General features: G+C 39.0%; 3 protein-coding genes across 7 annotated transcripts in view; all 3 read left to right on the top strand.

Moving 5' to 3' along the window:
- The first annotated feature begins 142 nt into the window (after window positions 1-142).
- On the top strand, window positions 143-2,912 carry LOC130436768 (alpha-amylase-like). The gene is made up of 10 exons (XM_056767711.1): window positions 143-310; window positions 671-817; window positions 983-1,180; window positions 1,268-1,498; window positions 1,573-1,706; window positions 1,787-1,909; window positions 1,995-2,094; window positions 2,174-2,295; window positions 2,377-2,502; window positions 2,579-2,912. Exons 1-10 carry the CDS (start codon window positions 143-145, stop codon window positions 2,766-2,768), a joined length of 1,539 nt encoding a protein of 512 aa, XP_056623689.1. The 3' UTR covers window positions 2,769-2,912.
- Window positions 2,913-3,052: 140 nt separating this feature from the next.
- msh4 (mutS homolog 4) lies at window positions 3,053-16,332 on the top strand. 3 transcript variants are annotated; one of them, XM_056767141.1, is made up of 23 exons: window positions 3,053-3,146; window positions 3,659-3,951; window positions 4,508-4,648; window positions 4,784-4,947; window positions 5,113-5,223; window positions 5,473-5,588; window positions 5,706-5,879; window positions 5,951-6,080; window positions 6,170-6,212; window positions 6,345-6,412; window positions 7,535-7,609; window positions 7,915-7,979; window positions 8,256-8,425; window positions 12,358-12,494; window positions 13,404-13,507; window positions 13,581-13,705; window positions 14,030-14,230; window positions 14,758-14,876; window positions 15,048-15,176; window positions 15,286-15,457; window positions 15,547-15,635; window positions 15,733-15,942; window positions 16,020-16,332. In XM_056767141.1, exons 2-22 carry the CDS (start codon window positions 3,672-3,674, stop codon window positions 15,913-15,915), a joined length of 2,796 nt encoding a protein of 931 aa, XP_056623119.1. In that variant the 5' UTR covers window positions 3,053-3,146; window positions 3,659-3,671; the 3' UTR covers window positions 15,916-15,942; window positions 16,020-16,332. The 3 variants fall into 3 exon arrangements, with proteins under 3 accessions (XP_056623119.1, XP_056623118.1, XP_056623120.1); XM_056767140.1 differs by lacking the exon at window positions 16,020-16,332 and having other exon boundaries at window positions 15,733-15,996; XM_056767142.1 differs by lacking the exon at window positions 16,020-16,332 and having other exon boundaries at window positions 3,080-3,146; window positions 3,683-3,951; window positions 15,733-15,996.
- Window positions 16,333-18,190: 1,858 nt separating this feature from the next.
- ktn1 (kinectin 1) overlaps window positions 18,191-21,700 on the top strand; it is a 28,788-nt gene continuing 25,278 nt past the window's right edge. For all 3 annotated transcript variants that reach the window (XM_056767139.1, XM_056767138.1, XM_056767137.1), the window contains exon 1: window positions 18,191-18,376. The gene's annotated coding sequence lies outside the window, so the exon portion shown is untranslated. The remainder of the gene's footprint in view (window positions 18,377-21,700) is intronic.

Genomic DNA, 21,700 nt, shown 5'->3' with positions numbered 1-21,700 from the left:
GAACCCTTGAACTCTTTACATCTGTGGAATTTTAGAGAACTGATATGACACATATGTTTAACAGCAAGTGTATTCCCATGATTTTGCTGTTGACTGCTTATAAAATGACACATAGACCCCTCACCTCCTGTGCAGAAGAACAATGAAGCTTCTAGTTGTTGCTGCTCTCTTTGGGTTGTGTTTTGCCCAACACGACCCAAACACTAAACATGGCAGGACCTCCATAGTGCATCTGTTTGAGTGGCGTTGGGCAGATATAGCCACAGAATGCGAGAGATACCTGGCACCTAATGGATTCGCTGGAGTTCAGGTACGTGTAGAATTAGTTTCCTCCTGATTTTGAAATAAATCATCATACAGTTGCCTCAGAGTACATATTTATATTACAAACATTAAAAAAATTACAACAATTATACTTTTTAATATAAAATGTTTTCCAGGCTGTTTTATTACATATGCTGAAAAATAAGACTTTGGTATGGGGTTGTGCATAAGTAAATATCCTTACATAAATTCACATAATCCCCATGACTCAACATACCACTTGGTGCACATCAATCTCATTGCACTTTCCGTATGTTATATATTTCTCACACTGTTAGTTCATAACAGATATTGTAAAATATAATTTGTAGTTAAAATTTGAGATCTCACTTTTGTGACCCTGCAGATCTCCCCACCCAGTGAACATATTAAACTGACCAATCCTTGGAACCCTTGGTGGCAGAGATACCAGCCAATCGGTTACAACTTATGCTCCAGATCAGGAACAGAGGCGGAGCTAGGGGACATGATCACACGCTGTAATAATGTCGGGGTAATGAAAAATAAAAGTTTACTGTAATACATCAATTCATTTATTAATAGTATAAATATATTGAAAAATGTTTTATGGAATTTCTGGTTGTTTAATTTCTTATTTCGGTATTGTTTTTACAATTACAGTAAAATTTCTAATTGTTTGTATCGTGTAATACTGTAGGTGAATGTATATGCAGATGTTGTGATAAATCACATGTGTGGAGCGGGTGGTGGTGAAGGCACTCACTCCAGTTGTGGAACATACTTCAATGCCAACAAGGAGGATTTTCCCTCTGTGCCCTACTCATTCCTTGATTTCAATGATTACAAATGTAAAACTGGCAATGGAGAGATCGAGAACTATCACGATATTTACCAGGTTCTTTTTTACAATGCATTCAATAGAGAAATATGACGGAAAAAGGAAATAAATTAAACTAATCTGCTTGTTTTTTATACGGAACAGGTCAGAGATTGCCGCTTGGTGAGTCTCCTGGATTTGGCGCTGGAGAAGGACTATGTTAGAGAAAAAGTGTCGGAACACCTGAACCAACTGATTGATATGGGTGTGGCTGGATTCAGAGTAGATGCTTCCAAGCACATGTGGCCTGGAGATCTTAGCAATGTTTATGGCAGACTCAATACCCTCAACACCAAATGGTTTCCATCTGGCACCAAGCCTTTCATTTATCAAGAGGTACAAGGATGGTGACTTCTAAACAGACTTGAAATGCTTCAATAAAGCACAACGCAATTAACACATTTCTTTAGGTTATTGACTTGGGTGGGGAAGCCATTACAGCCAGTGAATATTTTGGGCTCGGAAGAGTGACAGAGTTCAAGTACAGTGCGAAACTAGGGACTGTCATTCGTAAATGGGACGGAGAGAAGCTAAGCTACCTGAAGTAAGTATCAGTATTGTGTCTCTTTTGTGAAGTGGTATCTTGTTTTTTGAGAAGAGAGTTGTAAAAATGTTTTGTCTCAGGAGCTGGGGAGAGGGCTGGGGTTTCATGCCCTCTGATAAAGCCGTGGTGTTTATGGACAATCATGATAATCAAAGAGGTCACGGTGCTGGTGGAGCTTCTGTTTTAACATTCTGGGACTCAAGGTACGATTTGTATATTCTCCTGTAATAAAGATTGCCGGCCAAGAGCCAGAACACCTCTTACTGTACTGTAAACTATATTTTTTAGGCTTTACAAAATCGGTACGGGATTCATGTTGGCTCATCCATATGGTGTGACCAGAGTGATGTCTAGTTTCCGCTGGGATCGTCACTTTGTCAATGGAAAAGTAAAAATCGGAATCAAAATATGTTCTTTTATTTGATGCTGTAAATGTGTAAAATCATTTTTGATGTAATACATCACAGGATCAGAATGACTGGATGGGTCCTCCAAGCTTTTCTGATGGTTCCACTAAGCCAGTACCCATCAACCCAGACACCACCTGTGGAGACAACTGGGTATGTGAACACAGATGGCGCCAAATCAGGTAGATGATGAGATTCTGTTCTATATCATCACTATTACATATCAAAACCCAGAAATTCAATTCACTGTTTTCTACTCACAGGAATATGGTGAATTTCCGTAATGTGGTCAATGGTCAGCCTCTCTCTAACTGGTGGGACAATGGTAATAGTCAGATCTCCTTTAGTCGTGGCAGCAAAGGATTCATTGTGATAAACAATGATAACTGGTAAAAAAATCTCCCAACACTTAAATGTGTATATATGTGCACACAATTACTTTTAACCGAGTCTTATCATCTCCAGGGAACTGAATGAGACCCTGAACACTGGCCTGCCTGGAGGAACATACTGTGATGTCATCTCTGGAGATAAGATTGACAACAGCTGCACAGGAAAAAAGATCTCAGTGGATTCTGATGGACGTGCCACTTTCCACATCAGCCACACAGAAGAGGATCCATTTATTGCCATTCATGCTGAATCTAAATTATAATTACATATAGCAGCATCACTCAACTCAATTTTACTATAAAATTTAACCGGAAATAAAAATTCAGTGTTATGTTATTTTTTACTTAATTCAGTGTACATGCTGAGATGGTTTTCCAATAAACAATATTTTCAATAGTTCAATAAAGATTTGTAAGCAATACAAAAAGTATATTTTTACTGTGTGGTGCAAAATTTCCTAAATTATTCGTAATAAATCATCATTTTAGATGTTTACGTGATACGTTACGTTTTGCAGCTCGCGCTTCACGGCGTACGTTACACTGGACGACACTGTACGTACTGTCTCGCGATATAATGTAGGCTTAAGTGGAAAACATAAATACGAATATTCTTACCGAAACGGAACACATTTCCTCAGGTAAAGTATTAACTATGACCGGACAAATAAGGTAACAGAAAGAGTGGAGTTTGGTGGTGATAAGTTACTTTATTTCTTATGTACACACGTAAATGTTATCTAGGTAAACATTGTCGGAGGACAACTAGCAAAAAGATACAAAGCTTTTGTTTTATTTTTTAAGGTTTACCTTAATGTACTTAACTATACTATATTTTTCGGTTTAAATGTGAAAATGTAGTAAAGTTTAGTATGTCCAATGTTTATTTGCGACATTATACCACTAGATGGCACACGAGACAAGTGGAACTGAGCTAACTAGGTGATATTTTTACGATTTGTCTTTAACATGAATTTCTGGAAAACGTACGTGCGTTCATTTTGTTCAAATATTTTATTTTATTATATAGTGTCTTTTCACACTGTTTTTTATACTAAGTAATTCCTGGAGTTGCCATGCTGTCAATACAACACATATAAAACATGAATATGTTATTCCCATATTTACTCCCCAATTTACTATTTGTTTACAGGCTTTCATTCATTATGTTATATAGACAGATGCTGTGTAGCAGCACAGATGAGGTGACACCGGGCTCTAGTTCTGAGCCTGGACCAAGCAGCAGTACCTTCACACCATATAGTCCTGCCTCACTTAAGTACGGTCAGATAATCTGCAGACAGCAGGAGGATCCTCGATCATCTTCTGTCCTACACACATCATATGGATCAGATGATGCTGGGAACAGTCCGTTTCCTGGATCGACCGCTGCCACTGATACTGGTGCTCAGACAGCTGGGTTCACTGAAACTCCACCGACTGAAGGTGAAACTACACATGAAATAAAAGATGAAAATCTAAATAAAATTGACTGGAGAAAATGTAAACATCAAATGTGTAATGACTTCTTTTTGGCACTAAATTGTTATACCCAGCTGCTATGAAGGAACGGTTCACCCCAAAATAAAAAGGATTTCGTCGTTTATTCGCCCTCAAGTTGTTTCAAACCTGTATAAATTCTGTTTTTCTGCTTAACACGAAGTAAGAAATTTGGAAGACAGTTCTGGGGAACCATTAAGTACCAATTTCAAATGGTGCCCCAGAACTGTTTGGTTCCCCACATCAATATCAACATTTGCATTCACTATGCCTAACAGCCCCTTTGTCAATGCATATTAACTATATTCTGTATTCTTTTTGAAATTTGAGTCAATACTGTTCTGCAAAATAAGTCTATATGTCATATTTGTGCATCTCATTTCTTAATAACAAAAAAATGTAAGTTTTTGTTTAAACCACAAACGTATTCTTTAGATTTCAACACTGGAATAAGCTTATAAAAAACTTTTCTAGTTGAACAACACATGCCTTTTCTTCTCAGCTCAGCAGCAGCCGAAAATCAGGACCTGTTCCTCTGTGGGTTCATCTGCTCAGACTGTCCTCTCCAGGAGCTTTAGCACTCCACATTTGAGGACCACACCTGCACGCACACACCCTGGCCGGACCCCCCATAGAGACTGTAGTATGCAACTAACTAACTAACCTACATCATTCTTTTTTTATACATTTCCTTTCTGAATTGATATCTGTAGGTCTTATTTGAAGTGAGACAAGAATAAAAATAATCTTATTGCACATTTTTGAATCTTTAATACAGTGACGACGTCTTCGTCTGCAACGCTGTCTCATTCCGCCTCTGTGATAGTGGCTTTGGTGGAAGGTCGTGGTTTAGCTCGGGGTGAGATTGGCATGGCCAGCATCAACATGAAATGCCCTGAGCTGGTGCTCTCACAGTTTGCCGACACTGGAACTTATGCCAAGGTAAACATGTTATAGTGTTTGACAAAGCTAAAAGTTTAATACTTTAATAATGAAAACACATCTTAAAATACAAAATGTATGATAACTGTCTCCATTCACATTGAGTATTTATTGTTAGACTCTGAAGAACCAATACGTCAAAAAGGATGTTACATGTTAATACAGGTAATTACCAAGTTGCACAACCTGATGCCCCTTGAAATTCTGATGCCAGACACAGCTAGTGTAAAAGGACAAGGAACCAAACTCTACAACCTCATCACAGAGACTTTTCCGGTAACGTGCCCTCTTTCTAATGAACAGCCTCTGTCTTTACATTTACATTTAGTTATTTAGCAGACGCTTTTATCCAAAGGGACTAACATAGAGTTCAGGGAGCGATACGTGATAGTATATCTTTAGTTTAAATCATGCAAGGTTGATATTGTGCAGGTTGTAAATTCAGACTATCGTCTTAGATTGAGTTTATAAATTACCGCTGCTTTCCATCTGAGTGCTGAAAATGTCCTTTTGCTACCTGTGCAGTCAGTCACATTTACTGCCATCATGAGGAAGCACTTCAATGAGAAAAAGGGCCTGGAATACATACAGCAGCTGTGTGTGCCTGAGTTTAACACTGTCCTGATGGAAGTGCAAACCAAGTATGACCGTCCATTTGTTTTTTTTGTTAAATTGGGCTATTATAAAGTCACAGGCTTGATTTTGGATGCACATGATACAGCTGTTTTAGTTGATGAGTTATAAAATTCTGTCTATAGATACTACTGCCTGGCGTCTGCATCAGCTCTTCTCAAATACTTTGAGTTTGTACAGAATTCAGTATATGCTCCTAAGTCATTGAAAGTGACCTTCACAGGCAGCGAGCAGACAGCTATGATCGACACAGTATCAGCTAGCAATTTAGAGCTAGTTGTAAACAACAGAGATCACAGGTAACTTAAAAAAAAGTCCACAGATCAAACATATTCCCTGGATGTAGGTAACGAAATGCTGTTATATGCAGAAGTGATCACACTCTGTTTGGGGTGTTAAACTACACAAAGACTGCTGGTGGGGAGAGGAGGTTACGCTCCAATATTCTTGAGCCTCTTCAGGATGTGGTCACTATTAACTCACGTCTAGACACCATACAGGTGATCAGCTGTTACGTTCATCTTTCAACAGCTTTCACTCATTGCAAATAGTAATTAATCGGTGAATCTTCTGGTTGATCTATTTTCAGGAGTTGCTCCAGAATGAGGAGCTATTCTTTGGATTGAAGAATGGTGATTATATCTCAAAGTCTCTTAAATTCCTTTGGATTGAAATAGCATCCACAATCCTTATAAAACAATATTAGCCTGATGCATGAATGCTTGTATTGTAATGCAATTGTATTGTTGTGCTCTATTTCACAGCCATTGCACACTTCTTGGATATAGATGAGCTACTGTCTGCCCTTATTCAGGTCCCAAAGCAAGAGACGGTAAACGCATTCAGCAGAGACAGACATAACAGATGTTTTCTTTTGGGAGTGACAGCTTGTGTAATTGTTGATTTCTTGCATGTTTTAATTCAGCCTACTTTGTAATATTGGCTACAGTTTACAATACAGTTGTATTTGTTAAAGGTCCAATGTGTAATTTTTTTGGAGGATCTTTTACAGAAATGCAATTTTATGTAAGGTGTATAAAGACCTTCAATAATGAAGCATCATGTTTTTATTACCTTAGAACGAGAATCTCTAACTATATACACCCCAAGTTTTCTTGCATGGAATTCGCCATGTTTTTTCTGTAGTAGCCCTAAATAGGCAAACTGCTCTACAGAGCGCATTTCGTAAATACAGTATGTTGTCTCCTTCGGCAAAGAAACGAAAACGTGACAACATCTTAGTCCTGTGTCAGCCGCTGTAGTGTTTCGAAAGGGAGGGGTGGAGGGAGCCGTTGGATTTCGTAACCTCATCGCTAGATACCGCTAAATTTCGTACACTGGATCTTTAACATTAGTAAATGCATGAGGTAACATGAACTGTCAATGAGATTTAAAAAAATATATATTAAACTTTGGGAACATTAGTTAAAACCATTACTATTGTTCAGTGTGCATAACATTGTACGTGGTGCGGCGACACGACACGACACGACACATGGCTTGTTCTAATCAGATTGTCGCGCCTCTTCCGGTGTGGACAAATAAAAATGATAATGGTTCTAATTCGTTCTATTATCTCTTGTCACGTTGGGCTGCATCCGGTGTAGACACGGTGTAAACAAATGTTTGATTTTTGTAAAAATGTATTAGAATACATTACATTAATACATGTATTAAATTAAAAAATGTTAACAAATGCAACCTTAGTGCTTAGTGTTACCAGAATATTTTATGTGAGGGAAATCAATTTCTGTATTCTAAACACAATGTTAAAATACTTTTTCATTGCCCCAGCTTTGTGTATAGTAACTAAAACTAAAACGGTCTCAAAAACGTCATAAAAACAAACTACTTTTGGATTTGTTAAGTATTTAAACTGTGACCTTACATAGTTTTTTGGCAACTCGCATTTCCATAATTAGTGAAGTAATCTTTTCTATGGATTCCCATGTAGGTATCGGTGGTTGAAGCAAAAATAACACAAGTAATTCAGCTGAAGCACATTCTGGAACTGGTCCCGGTGCTGAAGGTTAGAATTGTATTACTGTAGGTGTCTTTACAATATACAAATCTTATTGTCAAAGTAAGTTATCACTGAATTTTTTTACCATTTTGACTAGTGTCAGTAAAGATAAAAAAACATGCTATAGACCCTAGATAGGATAGGTGCCTTATTCATTTTATATTAATAAATTACAGCTGTATTGAATTGATGTACTGTCTGTTTAAAAGGTTGTTTTGGTCTGTGTCATGTCTATTTTAAAACAATCTATCCATAGCGGAAAAAGAAACAACTGAATGAACAAACCATACTATAACCTTCTTCCCCATTAGGCGAGGTTAAAACATTCAAAAACAGCATTGTTGGAAGCATATTATACTTCACTTGAAGACAGTAGGTAATAACTTTTACACACTCCCTAACTGTGGCTATATTCAGCCGTGTGAACTATATTTGCATACATGGATGTGCTAGCATGTTTTACTGACCATCTAAGTCAAACATGAAACACGAGCCTGTTCTTCAATAAGATGCACAGTAGGTGATGTGCTGTACATATATTAATAACACACAAGGCTCTTGGAGTAGCACATGCGTGTACACTAATGCAATCATTACATATGTAGAATGCAGCTCATCTGTCTTTATTTATCATCGATTTATAATGCTTTAGGTTTAACTGCATTCTGGATCAGATCAAATCAATGATTAATGATGATGCCAGCTACATGAAAGGCAGTCTAAACATGCGTACGCAGAAGTGCTATGCTGTGCGGCCCAACATCAATGAGTTCTTAGACATTGCAAGGCGGGCCTACACAGAGGTAGTAGATGACATAGCAGGTGAGCTCAATTTAATAATGCCCTTTACCATATATAAATTATAACAATAAATGAAAAATGGTAACATCGTATTTCATATTTTTCATGCTTCACCCGTTTTTCACCCGTTATGAAAAGCCAGGCGTAAACTTTGTTCCCAAGATTTGGCCATTGCAAGATTTTCAAAAATCCTAAAAGATTTCTATCCTTGGCAAAAATCTATAGTTTTTTTTTAGATTAGATTAGATTCAACTTTATTGTCATTACACATATACAGGTACAGTGTAACGAAATGTAGTTTAGGTCTAACCAGAAGTGCAATTAGCAAGTGCAGATATACAGTGTGAATAAATACAGAATACAATATTAGGGAAATAATTTACGTTGGGCATGTACTATGAAAATATGACAATCGGTATGTACTATGAACAATATATACAGAAGGCTATATACTGTGAACATTAATGTACAGGAGGTTATGAACAGATAACAATATAGACTATACAATAGTGCAAGTGACTTGAGTGTGCATTAGTTACAGACATTAGCTATTAAAGTTACAGTGCAGTAGATGAGTTAATGTGGTTATTAAAGTTACAGTGCAGTAGATGAGTTAATGTGGTTATTAAAGGTACGGTGCAATACATGAGTAGATGCAGATATACAGTCACAGTGCAGTAGATGAGTTAATGCAGTTATTGAAGTTATAGTGCAATAGATGAGTAGATGCAGTTAGTTATGCGATAGATGCAATAATGCAATAGATGAGTTACAGTGCAGTAGGTGAGTTAGTGCAGTTATTAAAGTTACAGTGCAGTAGATGAGTTAATGCAGTTATTAAGGTTACAGTGAAGTAGATGAGTTAATGCAGTTATGAAAGTTACAGTGCAGTAGATGAGTTAATGCAGTTATGAAAGTTACAGTGCAGTAGATGAGTTAATGCAGTTATGAAAGTAGTCCATTAGTGCAAATGAGCATTCAGTGTAATGTTCCTGGTGTGCAAGTGAGCAGTATAGAGCAGCGGTTCCCAATCCTGGTCCTCGCGACCCCCTACTCTGCATATTTTGTATGCTTCTCCTACCGCTTCGGAGGTTTGTTTAATACGCCCATAAGAGCCCTGCGAAGTAAACATCACTAGATATTCTGCCATAAATCCCGTTCGAAATGTGGATAATGTTGCGCAAATCTCAAAATTACGGTTAAATTACCCTTCAATCTTCCGTAGTAAGTTTTGTTCTTCGTGTTCTTAAATTAACGTCAGACGATTTCATGTGTGCAGGGAGTAGAGAGCAATGAACACAGTTCAGGGAACACGTCAATGGGAACGCGGTTCATTCATTAAGCTCTCTTCTAATGAGCTAGAGATTTAAATCAGGTGTGTTAAACAAGAGAGATACACAAAATATGCAGAGCGGTGGGTCGCGAGGACCAGGATTGGGAACCGCTGGTATAGAGTGCAAATGATGCGTGTAAACAGTCCGGTAGAGCAGATACATGAAGTACTGGTGTGTACAGTTCCGTCATGCATGGCAGCCCTGTAGTGCAATGTAAACATTGTAATAGCAGCATTAAGTTAAAGTTATGAGGGTAGTGAAATCAGTGGGGAGCAGAGTTCAATAATGAAACAGCTCTGGGAAAAAAGCTGTTTCCTAGTCTGCTGGTTCTTGCCCGGAGGCACCTGAAGCGCCTACCGGAAGGCAGGAGAGTAAACAGTCTATGAGCGGGGTGAGAGGAGTCCTTGAGAATGCTGCGAGCTCGACGCAGACAGCGTTTCTTCTGGATGTCCTCAATGGAAGGGAGTGTAGTTCCTGTGATGCGCTGGGCTGTTTTCACCACCCGCTGCAGTGCCTTGCGCTCAGCAACAGAACAGTTCCCGTACCAGACTGTGACACAGTTGGTCAGGATGCTCTCTATCGTGCAGCGATAGAAGTTCACCAGGATAGTTGAAGACAGTTGGTTCTTCTTCAGTGTCCTCAGAAAGAAGAGACGCTGGTGAGCCTTCTTGACCAGGCATGAGGTGTTGGTGGTCCAGGACAGGTCCTCCGAAATGTGGGTCCCCAGGAACTTAAAACTGGAAACACGTTCAACAGCCGTCCCGTTAATGTGGATGGGGTCGTGTGTGCCTCCTTTCGCCTTCCTGAAGTCCACGATGATCTCCTTTGTCTTTGAAGTGTTAAGGAGCAGGTTGTTGTTTGAGCACCATGTGGCAAGGTGCCGTACCTCCTCCCTGTAAGCAGTCTCATCGTTGTTGCTGATGAGACCAATCACTGTTGTATCGTCTGCAAACTTGATGAGGGAGTTAGATCCATTCACAGGCCTGCAGTCGAGTGTGAAAAGGGAGTAGAGAAAGGGGCTCAGTACGCAGCCCTGTGGTACACCAGTGTTAAGGGTGGTTGTGGTGGAGCAGATGTGGCCTAACCTAACAAGCTGAGGCCTGTTCGTCAGGAAATCCATAATCCAGTTGCAGGTTGTATTGTTAATGCCTAGGTTTCCAAGTTTGATGATTAGCTTGGAAGGGATTACGGTATTGAATGCAGAGCTGAAGTCTACAAACAGCATGCGTGCATAAGTGTCCTTATTGTCCAGATGTGTGAGCACTGAGTGCAGCGCCATGGACACTGCATCATCTGTGCTCCTATTGCTACGGTAGGCAAATTGGTATGGGTCCAGTGTGGATGGTAAAGAGTCTTTTAGGTGTGACAGGACCAGCCGCTCAAAGCACTTCATAACAATGGGTGTGAGTGCTACAGGGCGGTAGTCGTTCAGGCATGTCGGGCTGGAATGTTTTGGAATGGGCACAATGGAGGTGGATTTGAAACATGCTGGAACAACTGCTTGGGCGAGGGACAGGTTGAAGATGTCCGTGAAGACCCCAGCGAGCTGCTCCGCACATGCCCGGAGTACGCGACCAGGGATGCCGTCAGGGCCAGCAGCCTTGCGCGCATTTATCCGGCTTAGTGCAGTGAAAACATCTGTGGAATTTACTGTGATGATTGGGTGGTCGGTGGAAGGTGTGAGCCTGGTGGCAGGTTCCTTATTGTCTCTCTCAAAGCGTGCATAAAAGTCATTAAGCTCGTTCAGAAAGGCAGCATCTGTGGTTATGGGGATGGAGTGGTTGGGTTTATAGTCACTAATGGCCTGGATGCCCTGCCACATGCGTCGAGGGTCAGAATTGGTAAAATGCTCCTCTAGCTTCAACTTGTAGCAGTGCTTGGCCTTTTTGATGCCCCTCTTCAGATTTGCCCTGGAAGTACTATAGGCCTGTGCATCACCTGATCTGAAGGCGGTGTTGCGTGCTTTCAACAGGAGGCGCACTTCCTTGTTCATCCATGGCTTCTGATTAGGGTATATGGTGATCTGCTTTTGAGTTGTGACACTATCAATGGTGGTATTGATGTAGTCCAATACAGAGGAGGTGTAGCTGTCAATGTCCGTGTGAGAGCCACTGGTGGCCTGAGAAGCAAACATACTCCAGTCTGTGTGTAGAAACCTTTCCTGGAGTGTGAAGTCTGCCCCCGCAGGCCACACCTTGATGGTCTTCATTGATGGCTTCACACGATTAATGAGAGGTGAATACTTGGGGGTGAGGAACAAAGAAAGGTGATCAGATTGACCAAGGTGGGGGAGGGGGGTTGCGGTGTAAGCTTCAGCCATGTTTGTATAGACATGGTCTAAAGTTTTGTTTCCTCTTGTGTGGCAGGAAACATGCTGATGAAATTTAGGGAGCACTGTCTTTAAGTTTGAGTGATTAAAATCTCCCGCAACAATAAATGCAGCCTCCGGGTGAGCAGTCTGTTGTTTACTGATGGCTGCATGAAGTTCTTTCATAGCAAGCTTGGCATCAGCATCCGGTGGAATATAAGCTGCCGTTATAATGGTGGAAGTGAATCACCGATCACTTTGATCACTGACAGCAGATTGATGACCATTTTTGCTGTGCTTTTGCCAACCAGGATTGGTGGATCGTCTAGGAGAGAAGTACAACCTACCCCTACGAACAAGTTTCAGTGGGGCACGAGGCTTCTTTATTCAAATGAGGCTGGATGGTGGAGCTTTACCTGGAGGGACTTTACCAGAGGAGTTCATCAAAGTAAATAAAAGACACACTGCTATTTAATTTTACAATAGTTACTGTACAAATATAATTATGAAAATTATATGAAATTATATGCCTTTACTGTTAGTAAACATTGTAATGGATTTTTTTGTGGGCGGAGCTTAGGTGGAGATATTTTTTGATAAAAAACCATAACCCATAAATAATCTTTGTTTGTGATTTACTTGCGCAAATCACATAAATCTAATTTGGTGTGAACCTGCTATTGTTGTGTTTAACTACAGCTGTCGTGTGTTTTTGTTTGGCAATGGCAGCAGGTATGTGTTAAAATATCAAAGAGACTGTATTCTGACGATTGTGGCACTAAACAACACAACAAGATGATATTTTAAACTGCTTATGTAGCCGAATCTGTGCTGGTTTTTAATGGCCGCCTCCAAATTTCCCTTTGTATTGCCTCCAGCTAATGGGGTCTATAGTTTAAAGTACTGTATGTGAACACCACTTTCTAAATGATTTGGCTAACAGGTAAAATGACCTTTTTTATTTCAGTATGATAAGGACTCAATTACAAATATTACAATGAACCAGTTCCTATTATCGCCATACTTTCTAAGGCTAGACTAGATAAACTATTTATTTCCAGACCTTGCCATAAGGCTAAAATACACTACAAGACTTTTGCTCAGATTTTGCCCAGATTTTATGTCTGGACTTGTTGCAGAAAGTCTGCAGATATGATCAGTTTGTGTGTTTTTATCAGAAAGTTCTCTCAAAGGAAATCTCAAAGTATCTGCTGTCTTTTGGCTGTATGTTCAAGATAAGCATTATTATTAATCGTGCACTTGTCTAGTATTTGTACTATTTTTTTTTTAAATGACAGTATAAGGTGTCCAGTAGCATGTGTTTGCTTTGCTGATGAATGTGACCTCAACACTTTAGGTCACCAAGCAGAAGAACAACTATAGCTTCACCACTTTAGACCTTATGAAAATGAATGACCACTGCGAGGAGGCTTTGAAGGAGATATTCCAGATGTCTTATGTGTGAGTATAGTTGTTTGAAAGTCATTAAAAATACTGCTGATGTAGCCATTAACGCTATTATCGTGAACACCAGGGTGGTGTCCAGGTTTCTGGTTGAGGTCTATGAACACATCCACTGCCTGTACAAACTATCTGATGCTGTGTCTATGCTGGACATGCTGTTGTCTTTGGCCCACGCCTGCACTGTGTCAGAATACGGTAATGTCTCCATGTCTGATATGGAGTGGGATTTCCTTTGCCACCATATTAAGCTTTTTCTCCTATTCATTTCAATACAAGATTTATAACAAAAGATGTGCTGAAGCATTTATTTTTTTACTTCTTTAGATCTTGATTTCCTTTTACACTTTAAATACCTAATTTTTTCAATTCAATTTTATTTGTGTATTGCTTTTCACAATTTTGCATTGTTGCAAAGTAGGTATACATTTAGGCAATAGTTACTGTACAAATATAATTATGAAAATTATATGAAATAACTCTAATATTCTGTAATATGCAATCTGCCTGCATTTCTTGCAGTACGTCCTGAGTTCACTGATACGTTGGCAATAAAGCAGGGTCGCCACCCTATTCTGGAGCGCATTTCTGGGCAACCACCCATCTCGAACAACACCTACATTTCTGAGGGAAGCAACTTCCTCATCATTACAGGCCCCAACATGAGTGGCAAGTCCACATACCTCAAACAAGTGGCCCTCTGCCAGATAATGGCTCAGATAGGTACGGGTTTCTAATTATATCAATAAGTTGTGATTTGTTTAGCATTTTGCGTGTGGTCGGTACTTAAAGGGATAGTTCACCCAAAAATCATTTATGACAATGACATTTAATTTGTCATTTCAAACCTGTACGACTTATTTCTTCCTCAGAACACAAAAGAAGACATTTTGAAGAAAGTTTGTAACCGAACAAAGCCGGCACCCATTCACTTCTATTGTATAAACACAAAACCAATGCAAGTGAATGGGTGCCGGTTAACAACATTTTTCAAAATAGATTTTTTTGTGTTCTACAGAAGAAAGAAAGTCATACGTGTTTGAAATATCAAGAGGATGAGTAAATGAAGACATAATCACTTTCAATCTTTATACTTTCATTTGTGTTATAGTTTTACTTTTAAAATGTGGAATATGCTAATAATAATGGGTGAGGAGTCAATAATTTGCAGGTTTGTGGTCATGGACTATTTTGTCTTTCTGCACGAATTACCACCAGCTGTCTCTAAATCCAAGTCTCTAAAATTTCAGGATCATTTGTGCCTGCGGAGTATGCTTCTTTCCGTATTGCGGATCAGATATTCACCAGAATAGGAGTGGATGATGATTTTGAGACCAGCTCCTCCACATTTATGGTCGAGATGAAAGAGGTTTATTTGAGACGTTATGTAGAAGGATGTGTGTTTTTATATATGTACATTCTCATATAACTCTAGAGTGTAACACTTGTCATCAGTATGTTGCTCTATACTGGATTTATTTCTACAAAGACAAATATTTGAGGTGTTATGTTTCATCTCACATTGTTTAAATACTTTTAGGTGTCTTACATTATCCACAATGCAAGTGCCAAGTCACTTATTATCATAGATGAACTGGGGCGCGGCACCAGTCCAGAGGAGGGTGTTGGCATCTGTCACAGTGTTTGTGAATTCCTCATCAATCTAAAAGTACATTTATAGTATCAAAGTACATCTGATAAGAGACAAAGAACATTGTGTATATAAAAAAATAAATATCTTGGTAGATACTTCACAGTCTACACTTTGGCTCCTGTAGGCATTCACACTGTTTGCCACACACTTTCTTGAGCTATGTCAACTGGAAACTGTTTACCCCAATGTGGAGAACCAACACATGCAGGTTCAGCACATTCACAAAGACGGCAGAGCAGAGAGCATAGTGTACACTTATCTCCTTAGCCAAGGTCACTCGGAAGAGCGCAACTATGGTGGGTTAAGATCACTACATAGTTTTAATGTATTGTGTAGACACTTTACATCTTTTCAGATATGGAAGACATTTTTGCCATTTGTTTAGGTATAAGAGCAGCGGAGATGACCGCAATACCAACAGATATTATTCAGGATGCCAAAACTGTTGGAGACAAGATCAGCCAAAGGCTATGGGTATTGTTCATCCTAGACATTCATAGTATGGTCTAGAAAAACAAATATGGACAGTCTTATCTCTACATGAAGTGACCTTTTGTTGTCACCTTCGCAGGCCAAGCATGATAGTGACCAATCCACTATCAGGCAGAGGGCAGTATATCGTCTATCCACCAGACTTTTGCAGACTGCCCGTAATTCACGGCTTGACCTAGAGAGCCTACGTCACTACCTGAAAGGCTTGAAGAGACAGTATGAAACTGAACTACAAAACACTCCAGAGTCCATAGAGGAGTGAGGCCTGGGTTGAGGAAAAGGACATGGGGTACGAATAAAGCTACTAGATTTTCCAGTTTCAAATAAATGACTGAAAAGATCACTATTTTCGTCTTTTTTGAGTAGGCAACATCATCCTCAACAAAGCCAGGAGAATGTTTCGCGATGCTGATTTTTTAGTAACATATATTATATTTTTTTGTAAAAATATCCAGTTCTGTCTGTCTGGTTATAATATTGTTTGTGTAATAGTTTGGAGTTTATAGTAGGATATTTAACTTGACTTGTCCAATTTGAGCTGGGGCCAAATATGATGTATATAATAACAAAACATGTTTATATTGCGACCGAAACTAAGTTTAAGTGTTGCCAGTTTGTACAGTTGCGGCCAAAGATGTCCAAAGGGAACATCATTTTGTACTTAATTTTTGAATGACCCCCAGATTCGATTACCATCAAAAACATTAGTAATAAAGGTATTTGGTCAAAACAAAAAACTTTGTTATGGTGTTTATTTGAGAAATCATACTTTTTACTCAACTACATCTCATGAATACATTTTTTTTAGCCAACCTTTTTTGCCTATGTAACAGACTCTAGTACTTACATTTTACTCATTTGTGACCCTGAATGAAAAAAACATTTTTTTATTGAGATTTTTACATCTTCTGAAAGCTAAAGAAATGAGCCTTCTATTGATATATGGTTTCTTAGGACATGACACTATCTGGCCGAACAACAACTAGTTACAAAGCTGTAATCTGAGGTTGCAAATAGGCGCTAAATATTGAGAAAATCACAGTTGAAGTTGTTTATCTGAGGCACTGTAGCAGGCCATTTACTCACAAAAATAAAGTTGTTATACATTTACAGTAGGAAATGTATAAAATATCTTCATGGAACATGATCTTTACGTAACATCCTTATATTTTTTTGCATTAAAGAAAAATCGGTCATTTTGACCCATACCTTGTATTTTTGGCGGTTACTAAAAATGTTCCTGTGACTGTGACTTTATTGTCTAGGGTCACATTTACTCTAATATTTTTATATTTGAGTAAATGTAGAAAGTACTAGGTGCTTTTAATGTAGGCCTCCTTAAATGTAAAGGTAAAAATATATATATATATGAATTATAGTGATGCAAATAGTATGCTAGGCCTATGCTACATTATGATACTTTAGTACTAATTTCTTCCTAATAAAACACTCTACTTGTACCTTAGTAGAAAAAAAATACTTAAGTAGGCAAACTGTCCACCTCTGGCACACAATAACTACGATCTTATCAATTATTAATATTTGTATTACAGCAGAGATTTTTCGTGATTCGATAAGCTTTGTGCATGTGTTGTGTGTATTTATTTCTGCCAAGCCTCCTTTGTTCCCAAAATAAAGCTTCTGTTTACACAGCAAGCACAACTGCGCTAGTGCGAAACAAGCAAGCGACATTAATTTTCATTTTATAAAACTGTATACATTGATATATAGAATCAGGTGTCCGCCAAGCCTTCCAAAGTTGTACATCTGATCTTACCTCTTTGAGGCAGTCAATAATAAATAATAAATGAATAAATGTCCTTTATTCATTTTAGACCTTTTATCATGTGTAAGATAATACAAGACCCTATTCAAATGTATCCAAAAATCATTTGCACGGTTCTTTCTCGAAAGAATTATCTGGTAACGTGAGGTGGTAAGCAACAGCAGCAGCCAGCGGACCTGTTCCGTGCCACTATCCCAGCCAGTACCTCCGTATCGCGAGAGTTGGCTCCTTTCCTCCGCGAGATTTCGGCAGCACGTCATCCCTGGTTTCTCCAGCAGAGTTTCTGTCGGTACACGATCCGTTCTTTGATTTTTTATTTGAGTCATAATTTATACTGTAAATAATGATAAGGGGAGAAATAAAGCTGAATGTGTCCAAAATACCCAGCTGAGATATTTGTTATAATATCACAAAATAAATGATTAAAAATGTTTTCCACTTCTTTATTGTCCTAGGAAATCATTATTGATGTTAATTTAACTTTATAGCTATTATTAACTGTGATGAAAACCCAAGATTTTTTCAATGAATTGGTTCACTTGACAGGTATAGGTGGCAATTTGCACTTTTATTAAAGGGCAAATTTCTCTATTCTTTCGCTGTGAGTGAATAAAAGTCTCGCGGTACAAAGGTGCGCAAGCGAGGAACACATCGTGTCGTAAATCGTCGCAAAACAGAATGATCATTTGCGCATGCGCATTTTCTACTACGCAATTACGCGCATGCGCAGAACGGCTCGTGCAGGCATCCCGGATCGTATACCCTCAGTTTCATCTCTCACTCCGCTCACTGTTCGCATCAGCCCACACTGACCTGACCCTGCCAAAGCGGAACGAGTCAACGTACCGCCTACAGCCGGTCCGGAGCCGCGGTCCACAGCGCTATCTTAAAGGAACGCACTTTCATCCTGACAATAATAACAGCGAGGAAATCACAGGTAAACCGGGCGCGTATTTGATCTGTTTTGTACCCAGTGAATGAGGAGATTACACGGGCCTAGTGCAATACCTGCTCCTTCAATCCTACGCCATGCCGGTGCACAGGGCGCCTTTAACTTGTCAAAATTTAAATGACGGTCCATTTACAAAAGACTAGAGATATTGGCTGTAGTTTGACAGGACACATACCTCCGATTGTTGTTATTGCGCGATTCAAATGAGGGTTAAACCCGGCTGAACAAGCTGATATCGTCCGGTCGGTCAATCCACGCTTCTCTCTTTAAAGCTAAGCTAAGCTAGTGGTACTAACGCTGCGCGAAAGAGATCAAGATGACAAGTGCACGCGATTTCATTTGAGTGCTCTGGTATATGTCACTTTCTCACACTGCTCTGTTAACGTTAACTTACTTGACAAGACCGTCTCAGTATACGTTTTCTTGCTATTGCTGCTAGTTAACGTTAGCTGGTCATTCATAGTTCCAGACAGTGTAGTGACAGCCAGCTTCTTTTTAAACGCGTCGACCTACTTTAAATACTACAGCTGTGGAGTTATTTCACTGAGGAACAGGCATGTTCTGAGCACTCCTTGTCCCAACCCGCACTGATATCGCTTATCAAGATATGTGCGTTATGATAGACCTACCGAATGTGTCTAGATCCCTCCACACAACCCGTCTTCATTGTTGTGTCCTTATATTTCATTTAAACGCTTATTGTAGAGCCTTGCTGGATTTAAGTACCCCTAGCGTGCTGCACACGTTTGCCATGATGAAGATTACCTGAGTGGTTTTTAATAGGTTTCCCTTTAAATTCGCGCATGCGCACTAATTTGTCATGCAAAAGAACAGGTGTAAGCTGTAGTGCACCTTTCTCTAACGATTCTTACGAAATCAAAATGAGAGTTTTGTGACTTTGTGTGTTACCTTAATGCTGGTGTTCTGCTAAAATTATGTCGTAAAATACCTTTATTGACATAATGTTAAATGCTAGTTTTGCTTTGGATAAAAGCTTTGCACAGTGATTTGAACATTCTCTTCTGGCAAAATTGAGCATACATATTGGTAACTTATTTATGTTTTGGTTCAATAAAATAAAAAGAAATGTTCTCACATTTGCACAGTTTCTTGTTTGTAAATGTCGGTAAGACAGTAAGGTTAAATGACCATTTACATTTTACATTTATACATTTAGTATATGTATATACATTTGTAGTTTATGGTTGGAAAAGTGCTCATGAGCACCCCCTTTGAAGTTCAATGCACCCTCCAAGCATTACATACTTTTGCTTAGCGTTAAGGGCTGATGCAGTATTTATAGGGGATTACTACCCAGCGGTCTATGCGTCACTAACCATAGACTAACCATAGACTAACCATACACTAACCAACTTGACCTAACCATCAAGTTGAGACTTACATGCTCATTTGGGATAGAACCTAAATAGCCATTAAGGCTGTCAGCTCTTTGGAAAAAGAGTGGTCTTTATATTTCCTTCCTATTTCAATATGTCAACTTTGGAAAGAAAGGCCTTTAAAGTAATTTTAAATGGTTGTGTGGGCTCTACTTCTAACACCTTGTTGCCTTTTTGCCAGTGTTTGACTATATTTTCCTCTCTTTGTCCCACCTTTTGTTCTGAGTGGTGTGTAGCTGTGTATTGAAATAAACGGTGTGAGCTGCTTATGTATTTAGAAGTAGATGACTTCATTTTCACTTCCTTTTCCTCCGTGTTCCTTGTAGCCGGAGCGGAAGGGGTGGAGTTGTATCTTAATAGTGTATTCTAGAGCCTGCGGTTAAAATATCTTAGTTCTTCATGTGTTTCAGGGTCACTTTCTTTAACACAACTTAATAAAGGAAAGGTCTTGTTACTGATCTGAAGATGGCATCAAGTAAAATAAATTCATTGGATAGATATCAGGAGTTACAGTTTGATAAAGCTCTATTGATATTCTCTCACAGATGTGTCGAAGCTAAACACTCCATAATGTGGCAGGATTCATAGGCCCACCACTTTCCATTCGCATCTTTGTTTTCATTTTCCTCTCAGCATGACAGAGTACACAGTTCAGAGAAAGTGAGCACACCACACCCTTCCAAAGGGCCGTGCGAATCGAAAGCACACTAGACGAAAGAAACGTTTTGTCCACTTGGCAAGGAATATGAAAGTAAGAGCAGTGAGCCGATTTTGCTTGTATGGTAACAGCTGCTTGTTCCGTCTTGTATGTTTTGAGCAGCTTTCAAAATTCCTTTGCTGCATTGGCTTTAATCCTAATTGTTTTAAGCAAACCCAGTTATTCTTTTCTATTTACAGTCCCTGACATTCTAATACACTTTATCCAGGCTCTTGTTGTCCATGCATCTAGGACATTTTATTTCAAATGTCTTTTTTTAAAAGAGTAAACCATCAGTAGTGTAGAGTATAAACGGACAGAAATGCGATCGTGAGTACTTCATTCGTACTAGTAGCAATAAGATAAAATGGGTAATAAATAAACCTGTTTTTGGTGACAGGACTTGAATGACAAGCATATCTTCACAGGTACATATGCCGTGTGGGCCTGGTTTAGAGGGCGTTTATGTAACAATGTTTTCAACTACAATCGGAAAACATTTGATGCCTTTGGCGGTTTGTTTACACGTCAACTTCGTTTTGATAAACCTTTTCATTTTCTCCTAATATCGCCTTAGTAAAGGCCAATATGGCATACTGTTTATAACTATACTGTTCATCATATTTGCTTGGAAAGGATTTGTTGTTGGCTTAGTAACTATGAGATGTGACGGTGAAATGGTGGGTATAGTTGAAAAATAATCTGTCTGTTAAAACCTCTATAAATATGTATATGACGTTATTTTGAGAAATGAATCGGTTGTTTTGTGTTCATGGAATGACAGTCAATAAAAACCAGTGTTGTTTGGTTGTTCTTCAAAATATCTTCTTCTGTGTTCTATTGAAGAAAGTAAGGTTTGAAATGGCACTAGGATGAGTAAATGATGACACAAATGTCTTTTTTCTATTCCTTTAAGGGGTCCCGTGGCACTGAAATAGAAAGACATTTCTGAGTATATTCCTAATGTGATAAGTTTGTCCAGATTTCCGACACAGTGGACACTTGAACATACAGAACTGTGCAGACTGCCGTCAGACAGAAAGTAAAAAGCTCTTTCAGGGCCTGGTGCCTCTCGTCCCTGTTTGTTTCACTTTCCTGAAGGCAGAACGCAGGCAGGCATGTCATCCAGTACAACAGCGCACTGTTTCCATATACTTCACATTTTGTACTGAAGCACTCAACCAAACTTCCAGATTGTCACTTTTCATGGCCCCC

The sequence above is a fragment of the Triplophysa dalaica genome, chromosome 15 (genome assembly GCF_015846415.1).
Source record: "Triplophysa dalaica isolate WHDGS20190420 chromosome 15, ASM1584641v1, whole genome shotgun sequence".
NCBI lineage: Eukaryota > Metazoa > Chordata > Actinopteri > Cypriniformes > Nemacheilidae > Triplophysa > Triplophysa dalaica.
The sequence above is the reverse complement of the archived record's forward strand: the minus strand, read 5'-3'. Positions and strand labels throughout refer to the sequence as shown.

Excerpts from the sequence above, each read along its gene's own strand:
- LOC130436768 (XM_056767711.1), top strand. The coding sequence starts at position 143 with ATGAAGCTTCTAGTTGTTGCTGCTCTCTTTGGGTTGTGTTTTGCCCAA. Across the intron at positions 1,707-1,786 it reads GAGAAGCTAAGCTACCTGAA|GAGCTGGGGAGAGGGCTGGG; the intron begins GTAAGTATCAGT and ends GTTTTGTCTCAG. Across the intron at positions 1,910-1,994 it reads TTAACATTCTGGGACTCAAG|GCTTTACAAAATCGGTACGG; the intron begins GTACGATTTGTA and ends TATATTTTTTAG.
- msh4 (XM_056767141.1), top strand. The coding sequence starts at position 3,672 with ATGTTATATAGACAGATGCTGTGTAGCAGCACAGATGAGGTGACACCG. Across the intron at positions 8,426-12,357 it reads GGTAGTAGATGACATAGCAG|GATTGGTGGATCGTCTAGGA; the intron begins GTGAGCTCAATT and ends TTTGCCAACCAG. Across the intron at positions 13,508-13,580 it reads ATATTCCAGATGTCTTATGT|GGTGGTGTCCAGGTTTCTGG; the intron begins GTGAGTATAGTT and ends CGTGAACACCAG.